We start from the raw sequence: 20,980 nt of genomic DNA on the forward strand, positions 1-20,980 counted from the left end.
TAATTTTTGTATTTTTAGTAGAGACAGGGTTTCATCACGTTGGCCAGGCTAGTCTTGAACTCCTGACCTCAGGTGATCTGCCCACCTCGGCCTATCAAAGTGCTGGGATTACAGGCCTGAGCCACCATGCCCGGCCCCAGGGCACCTTCTTGAGCTGGGGGGCCCGTCCTACCTTGTTGTAGTACTGCACTTGCACCGAGTGCCACTGCCCGTCACTCACACCACCAGGAACCTTCGGAGCCACGGTGGTCGTCGTCTCACCTGCATGGTGGGAGGGAGACCCAGAGACAAAGCAGAGGTTGGCGAGGCCTCCAGGGACCGAGGATTGGGCTGTGAGGCTGCAGGTGGGCAGGGAGACAGGAGCACATAGCCACGTCCCCCTTCCCCTCCCCACGACACCATGGTGAGAGGCCCCCACCGCTCCATCCCTTTTCTTTTCTGGTTACAAAAGTAATTCTTGTTCCTCTTTTCCAGTTGTATTTTTGAGACGGAGTCTCACTCTGTCGCCCAGGCTGGAGTGCAGTGGCGTGATCTTAGCTCACTGCAACCTCCGCCTCCTGGATTCCAGCGATTCTCCTGCCTCAGCCTCCTGAGTACCTGGGATTACAGGCATGCGCCACCGTGCCCCGGCTAATTTTGGTATTTTTAGTAGAGACAGGGTTTCGCCATGTTGGTCAGGCTGGTCTCAAACTCCTGACCTTGTGACCTGCCTGCCTTGGCCTCCCAAAGGGCTGGGATTACAGGCGTGAGCCATTGCACCCAGGGCTTGTTCCTGCTTCCACGGGAAGCTCCTCTGTTCATGCTAGCGGTAGTCATGCCTACACCACAGCAGGGGTCGAATCCTTTTTCTCATGCATTGCATCAATGTAGACAAAAATCATCAAAACCCATTCCCCTTTAGGTCCAATCACATAAATGTCATCTCAGGTTTCTGACAACTTTCCAACCCCGTAACTCATCCCGCCGTGAGGCTGCACACTCGGCTCCTGTGCATCTCTGCTTTGGGGTGTTTGTCGCTTCCACTCCAGCTTCTGCTGCAGTGCAGTGGGCGAGTTCCCTCGGGCATTCCGGGGCACAACCCCAAGTCAGCAGCAGCTGGGAGGAAGGAGCTTCAGGGGCACCAAAGAACAGGTGCGGTTGGTACCAGGTCCTGGGCAGGGAATGCCATCTCCAGGGAACCAGCTGTTCTGGAAACAGGGGTGTGGGTCTGGGGACCCTGGCCAGGGGAATAGCCTAATCCCACCTCACAGAGCCTGGAGGGCCGTGGCCGCCTTTCCCACCGCGGTCGGCTGCTGTTACGGGTGCCTTCTTTATTGCACACAGAAAACCAAGCTCCATCCTCTACTATCACACGCAGGTCGTTTAACATGGGCCGGGGTTCTAGAGATGGAAGCACCTCTGAGCCATTTTGGAGAACTTCCCAGTGAAGGAGGAAATGGCACAGTTCACTCCAAATAATCAAGTGTGCCAAGTCAGGTGTGGTGGCTCCCACCTGTAATCCCAGCACTTTGGGAGGCCACGGTGGTCGGATCACTTGAGGTCAGGAGTTCAAGACCAACCTGGTCAACATGGTGAAACTCCGTCTCTACTAAAAATACAAAAGTGACTCATGCATGGTGAAACGTGCCTGTATTTCTAGCTACTCAAGAGGCTGATGCATGAGAATCGCTTGCACCTGGGAGGTAGAGGACGCAGTGAGCCGATATTGCACCACTGCACGCCAGCCTGTGGGAAAGAGTGAGACTCTGTGTCAAAACAAAAACAATAAAAACCTCATGTGTGCCAGAAAAAAACAGATACACCCGTTGGTAATTTGGAGAAATGTTCTTTTCTAACAACTGGAATAACATGCTTAATGGCCTTGTCAATATATATATATATTTTTTTTAAAAGAGATGGGGTCTTGCTATGTTGCCCAGGCTGATCTTGAACTTCTGGGCTCAAGCAAGCTGCCTGCCTTGCCTCTCAAAGTGCTGGGATTACAGGCATGAGCCACCTTTCCTGGCCACCCTGTCTCTCTGTCTGTCTGTCTGTCTCTCTCTCTCTATAAATATATATATACACACACACAAACACAAACACACTCTTAAATATACTTGTCAATACATACATACATACATATACATTTTTAAGATGGAGTCTCACTCTGTTGCCCAGGCTGGAGTGAAATGGCACAATCTTGGTTCAATGCAACCTCAGACTCCTGGGTTCAAGTGATTCTCTGCTTCAGCCTCCCGAGTAGCAGGGATTACAGGCATGCGCCATGACACCCAGCTAATTTTTGTATTTTCAGTAGAGATGGGGTTTCACCATGTTGGCCAGCCTGGTCTTGAACTCCTGACCTCAGGGGATTCACCTGCCTCAGCCTCCCAAAGTGCTGGGATTATAGGCGTGAGCCACCGTGCCTGGCCGGCAATGATATTTTTAATCTAGAGATGTACTACACTTAATTTAAGGATTCCTCGGTTTCTGAAACGCCAGATCGTTCACATTTCCAGCACTATAAATAACACTGCTATGAACATCTTTGTGCACTTTGGATTTCTTCAGGAAGACAGATTCCTCGACCTACAACTGAGGGATGAAAGGGCAAGCAGCTTGGAGGTGCCGCATGGGGCGAGGGTCGTTCTAATGCGCAAAGCATCGGTGAATTGCTGGGAGCTGCCCTGCCTAGGGAGAAGGCCCCACCTGCGGAGAACGTGAGCTGCACCTGCTCGTCCACGACCTCCAGGGCGATGAAGTCATGCTTCTCGTTGAAGCGGCCATTGTAGAGCAGCAGACCGTTCCTCTCCTGGGTGGCAAACCTGCCGAGCCAAGCAGAAGCACATCACAGGTGGAAGACCCCAAGGTCAGAAGGCTCCCCAGGAGTGACAAGCCCAGCCAGAGGAGGGCGAGCGCTGGTGACCACGATTCAGGAAGAAAGGGCCTCAGGCACGCATCCTTCCCAGGGAAGCAGAAAGCCCACCAAGCTTGAGGAGCAGCATTCTTTTCTAGAAGTAGCAAACCAGAATTTGTGGGGAACCTGGCTACTACAGAATGTCGAATGTGAACAGATCATTTGCGGCCAGGCGCGGCGGCTCACGCCTGTAATCCCAGTGCTCTGGGAGGCCGAGGTGGGGGGATCACATCAGGAGATCAAGACCATCCTAACATGGTAAAACTCTGTCTCTACTCAAAATACACAAAATTAGCCAGGTGTGGTAGTGCGCACCTGCAGTCCCAGCTACTTGGAAGGCTGAGGCAGGGGAATTGCTTAAACCAGGAGGCTGAGCCAAGATCGCGCCACTGCACCCCAGCCTGGGTGACAGAGACTCTGGCTCAAAAAAGAAAAAAAAAAAAAAAAAAAAAAGAAAATACCCCATTTGCACAACATGCTATGAGCATGGCCCATAGCCAGGACACCTGTTACGGATATGTTTGGACAGAAAGCGCGTGCTGTACATTTTCTTTTTTCATTTTTTTTTTTTTTTTTTTGAGATGGAGTCTTGCTCTATCGTCAGGCTGGAGTGCAGTGGCGCGATCTCGGCTCACTACAACCTCTGCCTCCCGGGTTCAAGCGATTCCCCTGCCTCAGGCTCCCGAATAACTGGGACTACAGGAGCCCACCACCATGCCCAGCTAATTTTGTGTGTTTTAGTTGAGATGGGGTTTCCCCACATCAGCCAGGATGGTCTCGATCTCCTGATCTTGTGATCTGCCGGCCTCAGCCTCCCAAAGTGCTATGATGACAGACAAGAGCCACTGCTCCCAGCTAGCTGTACATTTTCTGCTGCTATGAATAGATCCCCTTGTGTGTGCCAGGGCGTGGGGACCTGGTCCTTCCCACGTGGGGCTGATGCTGTGGAAGGACCCCTCTTAGGGCGTCTCCCCCGTGGCACTCAGCCACAACAGCATCTTCTTGCTCCCAAACATGAGCTAAAAGGACCCCAGGGCCTTTGCACCACTGCCCCCTCTGCCCGAAACAATCTCCCCAGGCTTTGCAGATCACTCAGGGGTCAACCAAGCCGTGCCTGCCCTGACTCATTTTACCCTAAGTTGCCCCCACTCCCATCAGCCTATGACATCACTCAGTTCATTTCCGAACTCACGCTGCTGGCTCACTGGTTCATGAGAACGTAGGATGTGTAAAGGGAGGGACCACAGATCTCCTTCACTGCTGCATCTCGGAGCCCAAAGAATCTGGTCCATATCAGCACTTAATATGGGATATGTGAAAAAACGAAAAGACAAGGACCAGGTGCAGTGGCTCATGCTTGTAATCCCAGCACTTCGGGAGGCCGAGGCGGGTGAATCACTTGAGATCAGGAGTTCAAGACCAACATGACCAACATGGTGAAACCCCATCTCTACTAAAAATACAAAAATTTGCCGAGCATGGTGGCGGGTGCCTGTAATCCCAGCTACTCGGGAGGCTGAGGCAGAAGAATCACTTGAACCTGGGAAGCGAAGGTCGTAGTGAGCTGAGATCGCCCCACTGCACTCCAGCCTGGGTGACAGAGCGAGACTCGTCTCAAAAATTAATGAATTAAAAAGAAAGGACCGGGCATGAATGAACAGCTGCCTGAATATGAACAGGCCTGTCAGAACTTAAGAGTGCACACAGCAGAAAGCTACCTGCTCCAGCAGGAGATCATCACATTCTCAGAAATCCTTCTCCCACCCAGGGGCCCAGGCAGGGGGTCTTCAGATCCCAGTCACCACACCACTACCCTCACCTCTCTGCTTTCAGAGAATCTGGCAAACCTCCTGAGTGAGCTTGGGACTGGTTCCTGAGCTAGCTGGGTGTCTCTACCAACAGAGATCAGCGGCAGGAACTCCTTCTGACTTCAGGTTGGTTCATCCATTTTCCTGCAGCAGGAGTCGGCCTGAGCCAGCCTTGAGCATCTGACCTCAGCCTTTCTCTTGAGTTAAAATCGATGGTTCCAGCTGGGCACAGTGGCTCACACCTGTAATCCCAGCACTGTGGGAGGCTGAGGCAGGTGGATCATCTGAGGTCAGGAGTTCGAGATCAACCTGGCCAACATGGTAAAACCCCATCTCTACTACAGATACCAAAAAAAATTAGCCAGGTGTGGTGGCCCGTGCCTGTAATCCCAGTTACTTGGGAGGCAGAGGCACGAGAATTGCTTGAACCCAGGAGTTGGAGGTTGCAGTGAGCCGAGATCACACCGCCACTGCACTCTAGCCTGGGTGACAGAGCGAGATTCCGTCTCAAAGAAAAAAATCACACACAAACAAAAAAATCTGATGGTTCCCAACTGTGCCTCAAACCCCCTCTAGAAGCCCAGCAGGAACCGATGACAGACACCAAGGAAAAGACACCGGCACAGCACACTGGATGCCTGGGCACGGAATCAGCAGGCAGAAGAGGTTTTTTTTTTTTTTGGAGACAGAGTCTCACTGTGTTGCCCAGGCTGGAGTGCAATGGCGCAATATCGGCTCACTGCAACCTCTACCTCCCGGGTTCAAGCGCTTCTCCTGCCTTAGCCTACTGAGTAGCTGGGATTACAGGCATGTACCGCCACACCTGGCTAATTTTTGTATTTTCAGTAGAGACACGGTTTCATCATGTTGGTCAGGCTGGTCTCGAACTCCTGACCTCAGGTGATCCACCCACCTCGGCCTCCCAAAATGCCGAGATTACAGGTGTGAGCCACTGTCCCGGCTGGGAGAAGAGCTCTTTATGAAGACTGGGATCAACTCAATGCAGGCTTGTTTTCCGAGACCCAGCCCCTGGGTCACACCTGATTCCCTTTGGTACGTTTCACTTCTGTGGGGTTCCCTTTGGACCCGGATGGGGGCTGGTAGGCGGGGTCAGTGTCAAACAGCCCTGCACGGCTCCCCTCGCAAGCACCCTCCACCGCTGGGGATGGAGAAATAGAGATGAGACCTGAAGCCGAGCGGAGGGTCGGAAGAATGCAAGCAGAAAGAGGAAAAGGCCAGAAAACAGAAACCAAGGCCCGGAGAGGGGGGCCCGGGGAAAGTGGGAGGAAATTTCGAACAAAGAGCTGGGGGGGATGATAGGCAGCTGGGAACGGAGCCCGGGGCCCACTTGGGTCCCCGGGCACTTGGCAAAGAGAAACGAGAAAGAGGAGAAGGGGCCGTGAAAGAACCCACCTGAAACAAAAGCAGCGAGGCACCCCCCAATCCGGCCCCTCGAGGCGGCTCTCAGAGGCTCAAGAGGGCCCCGCCCCGCCCGCAGCCCCACTGCTCCTGAAGTGGAACTGCCCTGGAAGCTTGGGAGGCATCTTGTGATTTTGCTTTTAAAGGCATTCCCTACAAAACCCTCAGTGATTTAGCATCAGCTCTGATTGTTCAGCCACCGTCCAATATAGTTCATAAATGGCTGTCCAGCACAATAATGTCACAAATGCAAAATCTGCCAAGCAGCAGCATGGCATTCTCTTGTGCACACATTTAATTAAACATTATTGGAGGTGGAGAGGAGGGTGCTGGGCACCAGAAGCTGGGAAGGGCGCAGGCAAGGGCTGAAGAGCAGCGTGTTAAGGGGTACAAACAAAGACACGGTAGAAATAAAATTGTGTTGTTGTTGCTTTGAGACACGGAGTCCCTGTTGCCCAGGGCATGTGGCATGATCTCAGCTCACTGCAACCTCCACCTTCTGGATTCAAATGACTCTCTTATCTCAGCCTCCTGAGTAGCTGGGATTACAGGTGCCCACCACCACAGCCGGCTCAATTTTGAACTTTTAGTAGAGACAGAATTTCACTATGTTGGCCAGGCTGGTCTTTGACTCCCAACTTCAGGAGATCCACCCACCTCGGCCTCCCAAAGCGCTGGGATCACAGGTGTGAGCCACTGTGCCTGGCTAGGAATACATTCTAGTATTCAATAGCATGGTTGGGAACATAGAGTTAACAATAATTTATTGCGTATTTCCAGAAAACTAGAATAAAAAAGTTGCAGTGTTACCAATACAAAGAATACAGGAATGTTTGAGGTAATGAATTTCCAATTACCCTGATTTAATCACTATATATTGTATAAGGTTATCAAAATTTCACATGCACCCCCACAATATGAAAAGCTACTATATATAAATTGTTCTAACTTTTTTTTTTTTTTTTTTTGAGACGGGAGTCTCACTCTGTCGGCCGGCTGGAGTGCAGTGGTGTGATCTCAGCTCACTGCAACCTCCACCTCCCGAGTAGCTAGGATTACAGGCACCCACCACCACGCGAGAGAAGAGGTTTTGCTCTTCTTGCCCAGGCTGGAGTGCAATGGTGCGATGTCAGCTCACTGCCACCCCCGCCTCCTGGTTCAAGTGATTCTCCTGCCTCAGCCTCCCAAGGAGCTGGGATTACAGGCGTGCACCACCATGCCCAGCTAATTTTGTATTTTATTAATTTTTTTTAGACAGAGTCTCACTCTGTTGCCCAGGCTGGAATGCAGTGGCACAATCTCAGCTCATGGCAACCTGCACCTCCAGGGTTCAAGCAATTCACCTGCCTCAACCTCCCGAGTAGGTGGGACTACCGGCGCATGCCACCACACCCAGCTAATTTTTTTATTTTTAGTAGAGACGGAGGTTCACGACGTTGGCCAGGCTGGTCTCAAACTCATGATCTGGTTTGAGATCTGCCCACCCTGGCCTCCCAAAGTGCTGGGATTTTAGGCGTGAGCCACCACACTCGGCCTAATTTTGTATTTTTAGTAGAGATGGAGGTTTCATTATGTTGGCCGGGCTGGTCTTGAACTCCTGACCTCAGGTGATCCACCCACCTGGGATTACAGGTGTGAGCCACCACGCTTGGCCTGGAGGTGTCCAACGGTCAAAGGCCACACGTGGAGGACACAGACATCACGATCTGGAAGGATGGGAGCAAGGAGACAGCTCGCCCCTTTCCTAAAGGGGCCTGTGTGATGGGGCGGGAGGCACACTCACGTGAGGGAGACGGTGAAGTGAAAGCGCTGTCTCAGGCCCCGGAAGGTGACAAAGGACCGGGGTGGGAAGCTCCGGGTGGTGACCTCGCAGTAGGGCCTCTCGTACTCGCCAGGGGGGCACACGCAGTGGAAGCCACCGATGAGCAGGTTCACACACGTGCCACCGTTCTTACACACACCGTTGGCACAGCGGCCTGAGCGGGCATCCACCTCGCAGCGCTCTCCTGGGGGGTGAGAGGAAGACGCCAGAGACGAGGTTACCGAGCAGCCAGGGAAGAGCCCCCGGGGCCCCTCGAGGACCCCGGGCACACCCCAGCCACAGAGTCAGCTGCTGAAAGAAAACCCGACTGACTCCAGGTCAGGGCTGTGACATGAACAGAAACCCCCCAGCTCTTGGGGACTTGCCCAGAGCTGTCCCAGAGTTGGCTGCACCCAGCTTCCGGTGGGCAAGCCAAGGATGGTGGCCGATGCAGAGGGGGTTCCAAAAAGCACTCCCTGGGGTCAAAGAAAATGCAGCAACGGGCCCTTCCCCGCCTCCAACCCCGTTGTGAGCACCCTGCGGGCTGAGCTGGACTCTTCCGAGGGGCGTGCCAGAAACAGACCAGAGGGCCTCACGTCCCTCCCCACGCCTGTGCCCATGTGATGGCAGAATGCAGGGAGCCTCGTCGGAGATTCGGAGCATGCCACCATCACATGGCCCAAAGGCCACTTCTGAGCAGTCCGCCTGCCCTGCCTGCCGCCCGCCCTCCCACCCCACACGCAGACCCCTCACACTGTCTGGTCACCCCTGGGTTCCAGCTCGGTTCTAATCTTGCCCGTCTCGCCCACCAGCCTGTGAGCTCCTGAAGGGCAGGCACCACCCTGCTCTGATGTCCTCCCCAGAGTTTAAACTCCTCTGTGACAGGAAGGTTCTGGAAGCTTTCCTGGAGAAACCAGCAGGGTGGCCCAGAGCACACTGCCTTTGTCCCCTCCCCATCGGCGCCTCAGACCATGAGTGCTCAGAACCTCATCTGCTGGGTGGGCAGTCTCATGTTCACCATGCTTCCAGAGGTGTGGCCGGTGACACTCCCACCCCCAGATGGGGACAGTGGCCTGCAACCCACGCAGCCCATGCTGCCTTCTCTGGCTTGTGTGGTGAACACTGGCCGGAGTCTCCTCTCAGACCTTCAGGGGCTTCCAATGACCAGAAAATTTCCAACAACATTCTCTCCCAGTTACAGAGTTTTAAATGAATGCATTTTTTAAAATATTAGATTCACATACTAAACAAACAAACAAAACTGCAAAAAGCATGGCAGGGGCCAGGCGCCGTGGCTCCCGCCTGTAATCCCAGCACTTTGGGAGGCCACGGCGGGTGGATCACCCGAGATCAGGAGTTTGGGACCAGCCTGGCAAACATGGGGAAACCCGTCTCTACTAAAAATACAAAAATTAGTCAGGCGTGGTGGCGTGTGCCTGTAATCCCAGCTACTTGGAAGGCTGAGGCAGGAGAGCTGCTGGGACTCGGGAAGCGGACCCTGCAGTGAGCCGAGATTGCACCACTGCACTCCAGCTTAGGCAACAGAGCAAAACTCCATCTCAAATGGCAGTATTCCATCAGAGGACCACGTCTAAACATGCATGGCTCACATCCAACCCACGGGCATGTGGGCCATTTACAATTCCTTTAAGGGCAAGTGACTTTCCAGACAACATCCTCCTATAGAAACCTTGGTGTGCTTTAAGACTCTCTGGAGAAAATCTCTTAACACTGCCGAGTCAAACGTCACACACGAGTGACACTTTTTTTGGAGACAGAGTCTTACTCTGTCACCCAGGCTGGAGTGCAGTGGTGTGATATCAGCTCACTGCAATCTGCATCTCCCTCATCCAATCCATGAGCCACCATGCCTGGCTAATTTTTGTATTTTTAGTAGAGACAGTTTTCACCATGTTGGCCAGTCTGGTCTCAAACTCCTGGCCTTAAATGATCCACCTGCCTGGGCCTCCCAAAATGCTGGGATTACAAGTGTGAGCCACTACCCGGCCCACAAATGACCTTTTTGGGTCTTTTGAGACAGAGTCTCACTCTTTGCCCAGGCTGGAGTGCAGTGGCACAGTCTCAGCTCACTGCAACCTCTCCCTCCTGGGTTCAAGTGATTCTCCTGCCTCAGCCTCCCAAGTAGCCGGGATTACAGGTGCACGCCACCATACTCAGCTAATTTTTCTTTTTAGTAGAGACGGGGGTTTCCCATGTTGGTCAGGCTGGTCTCGAACTCCTGGTCTTGAGGGAGCCACCCTCCTTGGCGGAACCCATCTGAACCTAAGTGCCTCCTAAAGGGCCCATCTCCAGATACCGTCACATTGCTGGGGGAGAGGGCTTCAATGCAAACATTTGTGGGGGCGCAATTCTGTCCACAGCGGGTACGTATGAGGCAACTGGCACATTTAAAAGACTAGACACTGACCGTTAAACTCTAACACCTACTTTTAAAACTAAAAAAGGAACCAGGTGCTATCAAGGGTGGGTGCTGAGGTATACCCCCACCATTCCCCTCCAAGACTGGGCTCTGGGGTGTGGATTGCTGATGGCTTCTAGCTGAGACCCTGCGCTCAGATTCTACCTCCTGGCCCTGTTTCACCATCTTCACTGGGGCAGCCCCCACGCGTGGACACATTGACCATCAGACGGCCCCACGCAGGCCACCCCTGAGGGGCCGTCCCAGCTCTGCAGCACACCGTGGGGTGCCCAAGGCCTGGTCTACCCGCTGGGCAGCTGGCCTCGTCCTGCCCAGGCCCGGGCTCCTTACTGCCCCCAGGCGTAGCTCCTGAAACCCTCAACACCTACTGCCTCCTAAGCTGGGGCCTGGAGTCTGTTTCTCAGGGAGGCCAGCCTCCGCCACTGCTGATTGCAGAGTTCAGTCCTTAGTTTTAGGAAAGCAAGCCCCCAAGGGAATGCTTTGAATGAGCTTTTAAGGAACAAATGTAGCTGATTTCTAAGGAGGGGAACAGTCATCAGAAGTGAATGGTGCTTCTGAAGGATCCAGTTCTCCCTCTGCCTCCCCCAGCCATCTCCCTGTCTTCAAGACCAGGTAACACCTAATCACATGTAACTGGCTAAGCCAAGGTGACTCCAGACTCCAGCATGGAGCCGTCTCAAAAACGAGCAGGGCTGAAATCGCTGACCTTTTGCTGAATTTCCTGAACCTGCACAGCCTCCACGCCAGTAACTCCAAGGGCCTGCAGGCAGCAGAGCTGACGCCCAGGTCAGAACCAGGCACAGGCCAGGGGGTGCTTTCTCCTCCACCCCAGGAGTCAGGGCAGGATCCCACCCACCTGTTAACGCACTGGCAGGGGCTGCCCCCAGGGAAATGAGAACAGAGAGGCTTCCCACCTCACTCAGAGGTAAAGCAGCCGGAGAGGAGGCAGCCCTAGACCCCCGTCCAGGCTCCCACCACCAGCGGAGGCGAATCTCCCACCACTCCCCACTACTGGGGGTTAGCCCATCACAGGTGCCGCACTCCGCCACCCTGCAGGCGGGCTATGTGCACACACATGCTTGCACATACATATGCACAATGCTTTTTTTTTTTTTTTTGAGACGGAGTTTTGCTCTTATTGTCCAGGTTGGAGTGCAATGGCGCGAACTCGGCTCACCACAACCTCCGCCTCCTGAGTTCAAGCGATTCTCCTGCCTCAGCCTCCCGAGTAGCTGAAATTACAGACATGTGCCAGCATGCCCGGCTAATTTTGTATTTTCAGTAGAGACGGGGTTTCTCGAACTCCTGGTTTCAAACTCCTGACCTTATTCACACATGTACACTCACAATGTCTCCCACATGTACACACGTATCCATATAATTTAGCATACTTTTGTCTTGGTATTAACTTTCTGTGCTCGTTCCAGTACAGCATCTGTTCACACCAGTGCTCACACATACACACAGGTTGACACACCTCACGTCCTGTCACACACAGGTGCATACTTGCACGCCCACTGCACACTCACGCGTGCGAGCCAGTGCTCACGGCCACCTGTCCAGGTGGGCGGCTGGCCTTTATAAATCCTGTGCGTTCACAGGAGGCGTGAAGCTTAAGGTGTATTTCTCCTCCCTTTCATACTTCAAATGATCTTGTTTCTACTTTTAAAATATGTGACATCTGGGAGTGTTTGCTTTCCAAGTTCCAGCCAGTGGCCAAGCACAGCACACTCTGGAATAACAAAGCCGCTGTGAGGGGATGGGTGTACTCACCCAACCGGGACGGCAAACAAAGGGGCCGGTGGGGCCCAGCCCTGCCCTTCCCACACCCGCCTCTGCCTGGTTCCGGGTACTAAGAACTCAGGCTGGGCCTGGGGCTCAAGCTCTCCCAGAGGAAAGTGAAGCCCAGGCCCTCAACCCCCACTCAGCTTCCCGGTCCAACCTGCCCTGGGTCGGAACTCACACTCCCCTCATCTGAGGGCTGGAAGGCTCGGCTTCTCACCTGCAGCCTGGGATTTTCTCTAAAAGGCCAGGAAAGGCGGCCCAGCCCTGAGTGAAGACAGCGCTTTGTCTGTATCTGGAAGGTTTGAATTTGAACTCGCATAGTGGCATACCTGCTTCCTTTTTTTTTTTTTTTTTTTTTTTTTTTTTTTTTTTTTTTTGAGACAGAGTCTTGCTCTGTTGCCTGGGCTGGAGTGCAATGGTGTTATCTTGGCTCACTGCAACCTCCGCCTGCCAGGTTCAAGCAACTCTCCTGCCTCAGCCTCCTGAGTAGCTGGGATTACAGGCATGCGCCACCATGCCCAGCTAATTTTTGTATTTTTAGTAGAGACAGGGTTTCACCATGTTGGTCAGGATGGTCTCGATCTCTTGACCTCGTGATCTGCCCACCTCAGACTCCCAAAGTGCTGGGATTACAGGTTTGAGCCACTGTGCCCAGCCCTTCCTGCTTCCAAATTTAATTTCCAGTGGCCCCCAGCATCCTCAGGCTGCCCCGTGAAAGGGGGGGTGACAGACACAAGTCCTGCCCCCCGAGGGAGGCACCTGTGCAGGGACTGGAGATCAACAGGCGGCTGCTAACGCCCGTGGGAACGCAGCGAACCCAAGCACAGAAGTTAGTCCCTCGCCTGAAGGGTCTTGCTCCTTTCAGTATGTTTCCAATGAGATGAATCTCCATGGAGTTGATGGTTTGCTTTGCTTTTTTAATTAGATGTTGTGTTTGCTTAGTTTTTTGTTTGTTTTCATTTTCAGAAAGTAGCTTATATACGTTTCCCGTGGCTGCTGAAACAGATGACCCCAAACTGGAGGCTTAGAACTGCAGAAATCCATCCTCACAGTGTGCAGGCCAGGAGCTAGAAATCAAGGGATCAGCAGGGCCCAGCTCCCTCTGGAGGCTTCGGGGTGGGTCCCTCCTGCCTCTCCCAGTTTCTGGTGGCTCCTGGCATCCCTGGCTTGTGGCTGTCTCCCTCCAGTCTCTGGTTTGTTCTCACAAGGCCATCAAATCTCACTCTTCTTCCTCTTATTAAAGACACCAGGCCGGGTGCAGTGGCTCATGCCTGTAATCCCAGCACTTTGGGAGGCAGAAGCAGGCAGATCCCCTGAGGTCAGGAGTTCGAGACCAGCCTGGCTAACATGGCGAAACCCCGTCTCTACTAAAAATACAAAAAACAGCCGGGCATGGTGGCCCAGCCCCAGCCAGGAGCCCAGCTCCCTCCACACCACACTCACTGGCCTGTGCTGGCCCCGCTGCCTCTCTCCTCCCAGGTCACTCACTACTCATGGCCCTGTGCGTACTCGGCAGGCGGTCACATCTGTCAGCCAGTGAGAGACATCCTCTCTCCTGGTCCCTGCACATGGCTTTCCAGTGCCTGGAGGCCACCCAAGTCCCTCACCAGGCCCGTCCTCTGCCTTGGGCACTCCCCACTCGTGAAGCTTGGCCCGCCTGCCTGCTCAGGGCACCCTTGGGGGCTCTCATGGACCCCAAATCTCTCCACTCTAGCAAGCGCCCCAGCAGCTCCATATCCAGCCCTGCCTGTATGACCGTTCCCTCGAGTGTTTCTCTCCCCAGCTCTGTGCGGGCAGTGACAGGGTCTGTTTGGGGCCAGTCCGAGGCTGGCAGGCACACAGTGAGTGCCCAAAACATGCTGGTGTGTGCAGGGCATACGCTGAGCACCTGGCCAGGAAGGTTGCCTGGGGAAAGCCAGGTCCCCTCCGCAGCAGGTACTGACAAACGCTGCAAAGTGAAACAAAGTCATGGAATGCCAGGATTTCCCCAGTTCCAAGCCAAGCACTTAACCCATGAAGTCACAAACCACATAATTCATGTATTTGATTCAAATTGCGCAGGAAAGCTGTTGATGTAATGAATTAATTTTATAGTTTTATAGTTAAAATTTTATAGTTTTATAGTTAAAAAAATTTTTTTTTTTTTTAAATAAAGGGCTACAAGAACTGCGAGTAACTGGGTTTTGGATGAACCGGACCAGCCTGAGAAGACCGTCTCTGGGTTTCTTAGGGCTGACTCCCAGCACCGCCAGCCATGGTGAGAGTGTTTACAAACATGGCCAATTCAGGATCCCCCCGGGGTCGGTGGTTAAGCATTTGCAGCAGAGCACTGCTCAGAAGATAAGTTAAGGAAAGTGTGAGTGGCATAGAGTACTGTTTACAGGCAGCTGGAGGGGCTGGTTGTTAGCACGAGTGATTGCAGTGCTGTTGAAACAAGGTATTGGGAGGGGCTGCTCCCCACCAGTCCTCAGGGGGAATCCCGAATTAGCTGCATTTGTAAACCTCCCACCACCACTCCATTGAAGACAGATGTGATATGATAGTTTTTCACGCTAAAAATCATCTAAAGGTAAATAATTCGGGTCAAATGCTGTGAGCTGTGTATCTTTTAGCTCTGCGTATTTTCTAATACAGCTTTTAGAAGACATTCTCTTTTTTAAAAAATCGATGTTCTCAGATACACTCACTATCAGAATTTATCTTTCCTTTCCTAAGAATTCTCATTCAAAATAAATTTGGTGTTCCCTTGACACCCTAGGATTCTGCTTGGAATCAAAGGCTTGCCGAGTCATTGAAATCTGGGGAGAATTCCCCTGTACTGTGCATACCGCATTACAATGGCAGCCTCACCTCCCACACCAAGGATAGAGTCTACCTGGGCAAACTGACTGCTGTGCCCACTCACGCGTGCAGCACCCCACAAGCTCCCCCTCTCCCCATAGGAGGGACACAGGGCTCAGCTTCCTGGTTATGGCTGTAGATGTGGAGTCCCATACAGAAAAGCATGTTTTTTTTCCAATAGAGATGAAGTCTCACTCTGTCGCCCAGGCTGGAGTGCAATGGCGCAATCTCGGCTTATCACAAACTCTGCTTCCCAGGTTCAAGCGATTCTCCTGCCTCAGCCTCCTGAGTAGATGGGATTACAGGCACCCACCACCACACTTAGCTAATTTTTGTATTTTTAGTAAAGACAGAGTTTCACCATGTTGGCCAGGCTCTTCTCGAACTTCTGACCTCAGGTGATCTGCTTCCCTTGGCCTCCCAAAGTGCTGGAATTACAGGCCAGAAAAGCATTATTAACTACAAAGTAAAAGCTCCCAGGAGCCAAGGCCCCTCCAGCCCTCATGGCCTCACGCACCTGCCCCGCCACTGGGCACTTGTCCCACACCAGGCTTGGGGCTGGTTCACTGCCCTCCCTGCCTGCCCAGAGACCCCAGCACCAGAGCCACCAACCCTCAGCCTGAGGGGCTCCCATAAAAGCCCTAGCTTCACAGGGCTTCGGCAAACAGCCCACCTGCCGCAGGCAGGGCCAGGTGCTGGGTGTGCCCCTGGTCTGTGAACAAGAAATGGGGTGTCCAGAGGGGCTCCGAGTCATTACATGGAAGCTCTGGCAGGGGGCCAGGCACAGGCCCAGGGAAGACAGGGCATGGAGGTGGAGCAGAGGTCCCACACAAGGGGATGCTGATGTGAACCCCTGGCTCAAGGGCTCCAGAACTTGCCCCGGGGGGGCTGCTCCAGAAGCCGGAAGGAGAGAGGGTCCCAGGGTGCACCCAGAGAGGGGCACAGCAGGCAGAGAACCTCCGGAGCTTCGGGAGGGCTAGGAACGTGTCCCAGGAGTGGAGGACGCATGTAAAGATTGACCACTTAGGTTCTTAAATAAAAAGACAGTTCCTTTCTGGTCCTAAGAAACAGCAAAGTGCTTTGAATCAGAAAAACTAGAATTTCCAAAGGGCGCAACGGTAAAACTCAAGCACTTTGAAGCCTCAGTTTATACAGGATTAAAGATCAACAAGAAACACAAGAAGACAGAACAAGGAGTGGAAGGGCCGGGAACAGGAACGCGAGACAATTTCAAAGTCAGGTAGTTTCACGCAAACGCACAAAACCTGAAACCAACTCGAAGCCCCATCAAAGAGCTCAGTCCTAACACTGGACGTGAGGATGCAGAAGGCACAGTCTTGAGACACAACGCAGCAGCGTGTCTCAGGTCAGGAACTTCGCTACTAGAGAAAGCACAAAGGCAAGGGGCAAAGAACGTGACAGCGTTTCTACGAAGAAAAGGGTATGTCGGAAATTATAAAACAGCGCATGGATTTGCCCATCTGTTCTTCCATTCACTCATCTACCCATCCTTCCATATAACCACCCAGCCACTCATTCACCCACCCTCCACCCTTCCATGCATCCATTTACTCACCTACGAATCCATCCAACGATGCATTATTCATCCACCCACCTACCCAGCATCCATCACCCACCCGTCACACCTCCATCCATCCAACCCCTCATGCATCAACCCACCCATCCAACGATCCTATCGTTCATCCATCTATCCATCCTTCCACCCACTCATCTGCAATCACGTGCCCACCCGCCCTTCCACCCACTCATCCATCTATAAACCTGCCTGGCCTGGGCCATCTTTAGGCACTGGGGTTTTAAGAGTGAACAAAACAGATCCCTGCCCACAGGGAGTTTCCATCTAGGTAAAAATATCAGATGTTCAGAAAAAACCAAAAAGACATGAAGAGCCTTACAACGGATGGAAAAGTGGAGCGAGAAGCTTTGAAGGGCTGCTGGCATTAAGGTTCAGGGGAGAAGACGGTCAGGCAGCAGAATTCAGGCAGAACAGCCATCAAAGTCCGGTCACGATCAGAGAGGGTGGGCACTGCGGGGGCTCCTGGCCAAGCCCTTTACACCCCACCAGATTCCAACCAAACCTGAGAAAGTACCTCTAGCCTCGAACATACATGGCTCATGCGCTCACACCCACACGCACGCACATTGGTTCCCACCGCAGAGCAGTGGAGCCAAAGCCCTCGCTCTCTCCTGTTCCGAAACAGGACGGTGTCACACCAGCGAGGCCCCGCTAGGCACAGGAGCTGCGCAGAGAAGCCCAGGGGGCTGTAGCCTGAGGAGCAGGTACAGCAGTCCACGGCCAGTCAGCACCTTCCTCTTCCCGGGGACCGCGGAACCCCTGTGGCAAGCAGCTCCAGGAAGAAGCCAGCCCAGCAGAGGCCCCAGCCACTGGGGCCCCTGCCCAGCAACAGAGCTGCAGAGGGCGACGTGCTAGTAAGCCAGCCCTGCCGGGCAGGCCGACAGAGAGACGGAGGGACAGACAGAAAGGGCAGGGCCACATGGCGCTCTCTGACTCTGGCTATTCCCAGGTCCACATTTGGGGACGAGGACATGAGAAGCACTCTCCCAGCAACCTCCTCCAGAGGTGAGCATCGTCATCAACATGACCCGCCCTGCGAGGCCGGCCTCAGCACCCGGCTGGTCAGATGAGCGCACGAAGGCTCAGGGCAGTGACTTGTGCTAGCTCACACAGCTGCATGGGTGGGAGTGGAATTAAGTCGGCATCCACCTTAGTGGGTCCAGAGAATGAGTCCACCTCACTGCCCTCCCTGGACAGGTGCCCCTTCCGAAATGTCCCTATAGGAGGGGCCACCCGGGGGACAGGATTGCAGGGGCCTCAGTACCCCGTTCCAAACCCCCACGGCACCGCTGTCGAGACAGAGGTTTCCTGAGCAAGATCCTGGCTGGTGCCTCAGTTTCCCCAGCTATAAATCCATCCCCTGAGGAAGGGATTTCTGCCTCTCTTGGCTGGGAGCATTCCTCATTTGGAACAGCTGTGAGCTATGCGTCTGCACAAAGGCGAGGTTACTATTACTGGTCCCTGTTCCTCACTGCCTTCCTGAGACTGGAGGCCTCCTCCGCTCGCCGCTCCCTGTCCCATGCCCTCTCCTCCTCCCTGCCTCCCACCCAGAAGTGCTGGAACCACAGTCTGTGAGCATCCACGCCTGCCCCTGGTTTTCATGCTTTGTTTGACTTTCTCACCTCCTGGTGACATGCTCTGCACCTGGAATCCCTCCTGAGTCACACCTACAGGCAGCCCTACCCCACCTGGCAAGGCTACCAGGAAAGGCCTTGGTGGGAAGGCCCAGACCCCCACTCCCCAAGGAGGGAGCTGGGAAGGGGGAGACCAGGTGAGCCCGGCGCTGCAGAAGCGGCTTGTCCAGGGCTGGCCTTCTCTGCATGACTTCATTCGTGTCTTTGAAGCAAATTCTCAGATCTCCAGACACACCCATTAAAAAAAAAATAATAAACGCATTCCAGCAGCAAAGAAAAATGATTCCCACTGATCCACTGGGTTGCAGTGACTCTTACAGGAGTCACCTACATGCGGGGGCTGGAAACCCTGCCAAACCCGAGGGACGGGTGCACGTTTGACTGCCTCCCGGTGCTTGTAGCACCAGCAACACAGGCCCGGCGGGCCCAGGCGACCCCAGCCTGGAATCACACTCGCGGACCCGGCCTTTCAGAGGAGGGGCTCCCTACAACCTCCCTCTCCGTGACACACATGATGGGACAAGCCTAGCAAATAACCCACCCTGTGGTGGGGTTACATGGTGGCCCCCAAAAGGATGTGCCCACGTCGTGATTCCTACACCCTGGGAATGTTACCTTATGTGACAAAAGAGGGAATGTTACTTATATGGAGAAAGTGCCTGGCGCTGCAGAAGCGCGTTGTCCAGGGCTGGTCTCTGCATGGCCAGCCCTTAACGATGAAGTCAAGAATCCTGAGATGAGGAGATCCGACGAGCAGGTGGGCTCCGTGCAATCACAACATGAATTCGCGTAAAATGAGTGCGGAGGGAGCTTAGAAACAAGAAGAAAGGGTGCTCGCTTCGGCAGCACATATACTAAAATTGGAACGATACAGAGATTAGCATGGCCCCTGCGCAAGGATGCCATGCAAATTCGTGAAGCATTCCATATTAAAAAAAAAAAGAAACAAGAAGAAAGGCCGCACAGAGGGAGGCAGAGCCTGGAACCAGGCAGCCACAAGCCAAGGCCTGCAGCCTCCAGGCACTGGGGGGGCAAGGGGGCTCCTCCCAGAGCCTCCGGGAAGCGAGGCTGGCCCTGGCGACACCTCGATTTGGGGCTTCCAGCTGCAGAACTGAGGGAAGGCATGGCTGTTGTTTTCAGCGCCCTGGTTTGTGATCACTTATCACAGCAGCTCTAGAGAACGAGGCCCAGAGCACACCGAGGAAACCAGAGAGAGTCAGCAGGAACCCTTTTCTGGGGTCAATCCCCCGAGGAAGCAGCACCTTGAAACCTCCCAGTATCTCCCAGAGCCCACATAGACCTGGAGCCACCAGAGATCAAACACCCCTTATTCCCTGGGCTTTTGTGGCACCTTGAAGATATCAGCCTGAGGACCTACCAAAGGAACACAGCGTCTCCTGGGCCCAAGTAGACTCTGAAAGTCCTGGTTGCCAAGACTGGTGGGGAGGGCAACCCCAGGGCTCTGGATACCACCACACCTGGTCCTTGTCACCTGGGGTACACACAGCTGGCACTTACGGGGCGGTCAGCCCTGCTGACGACCAGGCCATGAGTGTCCCTGTGGCCCCAGCACCACCCTGGAGTTCAGAATCCCATCTCGGCTCCCCCTGCAAGGCACCTCCAAACCCCTCAAAACAAAGCCAGGGTCCTTCCAAGCTAGGGGATGGGCACTCCTCAGAGGACACTGGTGCGAGCTCAGGAGGCCTTCAGGATCCGAGATGAGGCAGACTGGTGGTGGGTCCTATGCAGAGCAGCCGGGGCCAAGCCAACACTCCTGGGTCCTGGGGTGGGGGACACAGCCTTCATGCTGCCCTCAGGCCCAGCACATGCTGGGAAGACAGCGCCACGGTGGGACAGGCAGGGCTCCCCGTGCCCTCCAGGCCTCAGTAGTTGCCTCCTTTTTTTTTTTTTTTCAGACAGAGTCTTGCTCTGTTGCCAGGCTGGAGTGCAGTGGTGCGATCTCAGCTCACTGCCAACTCCACCTCCTGGTTCAGACGATTCTCCTGCCTCAGCCTCCTGAGTCGCTGGGATTACACACATGCACCACTATGCCCAGCTAATGTTTTAATGTTATTTTTCAGTAGAGCCAGGGTTTCACCATGTTGGCCAGGATGGTCTCAATCTCCTGACCTCATGATCCGCCCACCTCGGCCTCCCAAAGGGCTGGGATTATAGGTGTGAGGGTAGTTGCTTTTCTCCAGCGACCATGGGGGTGGGCACAGCCTGGAAACAGCCTGGTCCACAGAGAGTAGGGTGAGGTGGGACATGGCATGAGATGGGCCTGGGTCCTGAACCCAGGGGAGAGGGTTCCACGCCGCCTGGTACCCCACTGTGCACTTGGCTCCTGCTGGTAGGGAGAGGGCCGGCCCCGCCACACCTTGGAGGGAGGCAGACTGGGGTCCTGGATGTGGGGCAGGGACTGGCCACGCTCCTGCTGGGCACAGAAAAACAACTGGCAAATGTAAGCCAGGCAGCTGAGCACAGCAGGGCTGGAAGGGGCGTGCCCAGCGTGTTATCAGCACACAGGGATGAGAGCCAAGTGTGAACAGCAGCATCCCGGGCTCAGCTGGAATGCTAGTGAAAGCCCCACTCATCATGGAGAAAGGCTGCTTAGCACCCCAACGCTTCAAATTCCCCTGCACACAGTGGGGGCCGGGACAGAAGTGTCCTGGGACAGATCAATGTCCCGAACAAGCCAGCGTGAATTCTTAATTCATCACTAGGAGTTGGGGGGAAGGAACCGCCCTCACGAATACGAA

At 54.0% G+C, this 20,980-nt stretch overlaps 1 protein-coding gene and 1 non-coding gene across 5 annotated transcripts in view; one reads left to right on the top strand and one right to left on the bottom strand.

The window, feature by feature from the left end:
* The window catches only part of CELSR1 (cadherin EGF LAG seven-pass G-type receptor 1), a 175,339-nt gene that overhangs the window by 74,411 nt on the left and 79,948 nt on the right, over positions 1-20,980 (bottom strand). For all 4 annotated transcript variants that reach the window (XM_039463280.2, XM_039463281.2, XM_039463279.2 and 1 more), the window contains exons 3-5: positions 7,907-8,129; positions 2,689-2,804; positions 173-261 (exon numbers count right to left, since the gene is read on the bottom strand). In XM_039463280.2, the coding sequence (XP_039319214.2) occupies positions 173-261; positions 2,689-2,804; positions 7,907-8,129 (428 nt within the window). The remainder of the gene's footprint in view (positions 1-172; positions 262-2,688; positions 2,805-7,906; positions 8,130-20,980) is intronic.
* On the top strand, positions 19,052-19,155 carry LOC120361512 (U6 spliceosomal RNA). The gene has a single exon (XR_005577696.1). It is a non-coding gene; the product is annotated as a U6 spliceosomal RNA (small nuclear RNA).

Source organism: Saimiri boliviensis, chromosome 21 (genome assembly GCF_048565385.1).
Source record: "Saimiri boliviensis isolate mSaiBol1 chromosome 21, mSaiBol1.pri, whole genome shotgun sequence".
In the NCBI taxonomy this organism is placed as follows: Eukaryota; Metazoa; Chordata; class Mammalia; order Primates; family Cebidae; genus Saimiri; species Saimiri boliviensis.